Genomic DNA, 3115 nt, shown 5'->3' on the forward strand with positions numbered 1-3115 from the left:
ATATTTAATTCTTGAAACCTCACTTGACCACTCTGAGCTTCAGGTGTTGTGAAAAGTAAAAAAGATCATTTTTTTTTCCAAAGAGGGCAGGAAGAAACTTTTGCAGGTCATAGATACTTTTATGGTATTGATTGTGGTGATAGTTTCACGAGTGTATACTTATCTACAAACTCAAGTTGTTTATATTAAAAGTGTACAGCTTTTAGTACATACCTTAAGTACTGCGCCACCAGGACTTCCCTGGTGGCGCAATACTTAAGAATCCGCCTGCCAATGCAGGGGACATGGGTTCGAGCCCTGGTCCGGGAAGATCCCACAAGCCGTGGAGCAACTAAGCCCATGTGCCGTAACTCCTGACCCTGCACTCTAGAGCCCAAGAACCACGACTACTGAGCCTGCGTGCCACAACTACAGAAGCCCGTGTGCCTAGAGCCCGTGCTCCGCAACAAAGAGAAGCCACCGCAACGAGAAGCCTGTGCACCGCAGCGAAGACTAGCCCCCGCTCGCCGCAACTAGAGAAAGCCCGCAAGCAGCAACAAAGACCCAACGCAGCCAAAAATACATAAAAATAAAAAACTTTTTCAAAAACATGATCAGGGCTTCCCTGGTGGTGCAGTGGTTGAGGGTCCGCCTGCCGACGCAGGGAACACGGGTTCGTGCCCCGGTCCGGGAAGATCCTGCATGCCGCGGAGCGGTTGGCCCGTGAACCATGCCCACTGAGCCAGCACGTCTGGAGCCTGTGCTCCGAAATGGGAGAGGCCACAACAGTGAGAGGCCCGCGTACCGCAAAATAAATAAATAAATAAAATAAAATAAAATGAAATAAATAAAGATCATTTTTTAAACCTCAGTAGAATGGTTGACATATAATAAATACTGAATAAAACAATTTAATTATACTAAGATTGTTTTAATTTTATAACAGCTTTTATCTTCAGGAAGCAACTGCCACAAATATTTTACTATTAAGACAGAACTTTACCTAAACATATATGAGTATTTTCCATTTACTTCTGAAATGATAGGCCAAGCATTAAAGGAACTTCATGGAACATTTAGATAGGTCCGTTTTATGTTGCCAAGGGGGTGGTCTATTTGAGTGGTTTTTTTCTCTAGAATGCCTGAAATCAAAGGAAAATATTAACCTTAAAGGTGATTAATATTTAAAGTTCCATTTGCGGTGTATCTTTTTTTCTCTAAAAATGAAGGACACGAGTATTCTGGCCCCTGGAGGACTTTAACAGTAGCTTTCTACCAACCACAGCCCCGGCTGTTGGGCAGCACAGATACCGCGAGGTCTACGGGGCGGAGCCTTGGAGGGGGCGGAGCTTAGCGTGACATTTTGCGACTAGGATTCCACTGGCTTCACCTGTAACATCTCTCGCTGTCTGTTGCGTAGACGAATCGGCGTGACGAGCTGAAGATTCGAAGGCGCCAGCCCCAGCCCCGCGCCAGACGCCGTTCCCTTAGAAACCTGAACTGCAGGACCAACTGCAGGAGGCAGCCCCGGAGCTCCGAGGACTCGTCCCGTACCGCGCCGTCCTGCCGTCCCCGCATCGCGCCGCCCCGCCCCGGCTTGCCTCAGCCGTCGTTGAAACCCGTCACAGCGTGCAGGATCGAGCGCGGCCCTCGCCCTCTGCCAGGCCCCGGGGGCGCCGTCCGTCGGTCGAGGTCATGGGCAGCCGGTCCCGCAGCCCCAGTGCCTACCCTGCGGACTGGTGGGGACCGCAGACCGAAGGACCCGGCCCCGCCAAGCGCCGCCGAACGGAGGAGCCCGAGGGCCCCGAGTCCGAGTCCGAGTCCGAGGCGGCGCCCAGCCTGGACAACCTGACGGGACCTCCGGCCGCGGACGCGCTCACTTCCGTAGTGGTCCTGCCCGCCGGCTGTGCCCTGCACCTGCCCCTAGATGACGTCGACGTGCTGCTGGAGCCCGAGCCCACGTCCGTGCTGCAAGTGTCTCTCGGAGATCACATCCTCATGCTGGTCCCCGAGGCCCTCCTGGGCTGGGGCGTGGAAGGCCCGTGGGGACAGGGCCTGCAACGGGCCGCTTTCCTGAGCGCTCCAGGGGAGTACATGGCCCTGGAGCCGGGATTCTTCTGCGCAGCTGTCCCAGAGATCGCCCGCCAAGAAGAGGTCAACAGGGAGGAAGCAGATGCCGAGCTCCTGCCGCCTGGGATGGAGGCTGAAGCCGGCTCCGTCGCTGAGCTCCGCAGCATCACCGCAAGGGTGTCGGGACCCAGCGCGCAGGGCTTTATCCCAGAGCCCTGTCCTTGGGCGCCCAATCCTAGTCCAGAGAAAGGCTCTCCTCACCACGACGACAACCTGGACATGCACCTTCTGGAGCCCTTTCCGGACTCACCACTCCAACCTCTACCTCCCTCTCCTATTCCGGGTCCTCACGAGCGCCCCCAACGCCCTTATGGTCCTAAGCGCAAGGCCCAGAGATGTCTGTTCCCCGAATGAACTCCACCCCGGTACACACACACACTGGAGGCCCAATGCATTTCCCGGCGTCTTTTACACTGAATGTCCTACAACCTGGAAATTAAGCATCTCGTGGGCCAACAACTCCTTTTCCCCTCCAGACTGGCTATAGTAGCAGGAGAAGTTATGTCAGGAAAAGAAAGCAGACTCTAGACCTCAGCTTTGAAATGGAAAATCTGCCCAGGGATACCGGACAGTGTGTGTTCAGATTTTAAACATCATTCTCAGGCCTATCCATTCCCGCTCGTTTGCATCAGTTATTTTCTCTCAAATTCTACTCTCTCCAGCACCATACCCTATTGCTACCCTATTTCTCCCCAAACCAATAAATAACTGGATTTCTCATGTTATATGTTTTCCCATGAATTTATAAAGATTTTTAGCCATGGCTTTTCTCTTTCTTGGTGTTTTGAGCTGCTCTCCTGGAAAGCTGCAAAATAGTGTGATGGTTACTATACATAATTGTATGATGTTTGTTCATAGCTTCCTCTTAACCTGAGGAAGTTCTCTTCCAGTCAAGTTCACTTTTCATTATGAATAAATGCTGGATTTTATCAGATGTTTTCAGCATGTATTAGGATACACATTTCCTTTTTGAATCTGTTCCTCTGGTTATTTTGACTCAGAGACG

At 52.0% G+C, this 3115-nt stretch overlaps 1 protein-coding gene across 1 annotated transcript; it reads left to right on the plus strand.

Moving 5' to 3' along the window:
- The first annotated feature begins 1674 nt into the window (after window positions 1-1674).
- LOC132490548 (proline-rich protein 23C-like) lies at window positions 1675-2463 on the plus strand. The gene has a single exon (XM_060098875.1). It carries the CDS (start codon window positions 1675-1677, stop codon window positions 2461-2463), a length of 789 nt encoding a protein of 262 aa, XP_059954858.1.
- The last annotated feature ends 652 nt before the right edge of the window (window positions 2464-3115 follow it).

Source organism: Mesoplodon densirostris, chromosome 5 (assembly GCF_025265405.1).
Source record: "Mesoplodon densirostris isolate mMesDen1 chromosome 5, mMesDen1 primary haplotype, whole genome shotgun sequence".
Lineage (NCBI taxonomy): Eukaryota > Metazoa > Chordata > Mammalia > Artiodactyla > Ziphiidae > Mesoplodon > Mesoplodon densirostris.

Coding starts and splice junctions, on each gene's coding strand:
- LOC132490548 (XM_060098875.1), top strand. CDS start 1,675: ATGGGCAGCCGGTCCCGCAGCCCCAGTGCCTACCCTGCGGACTGGTGG.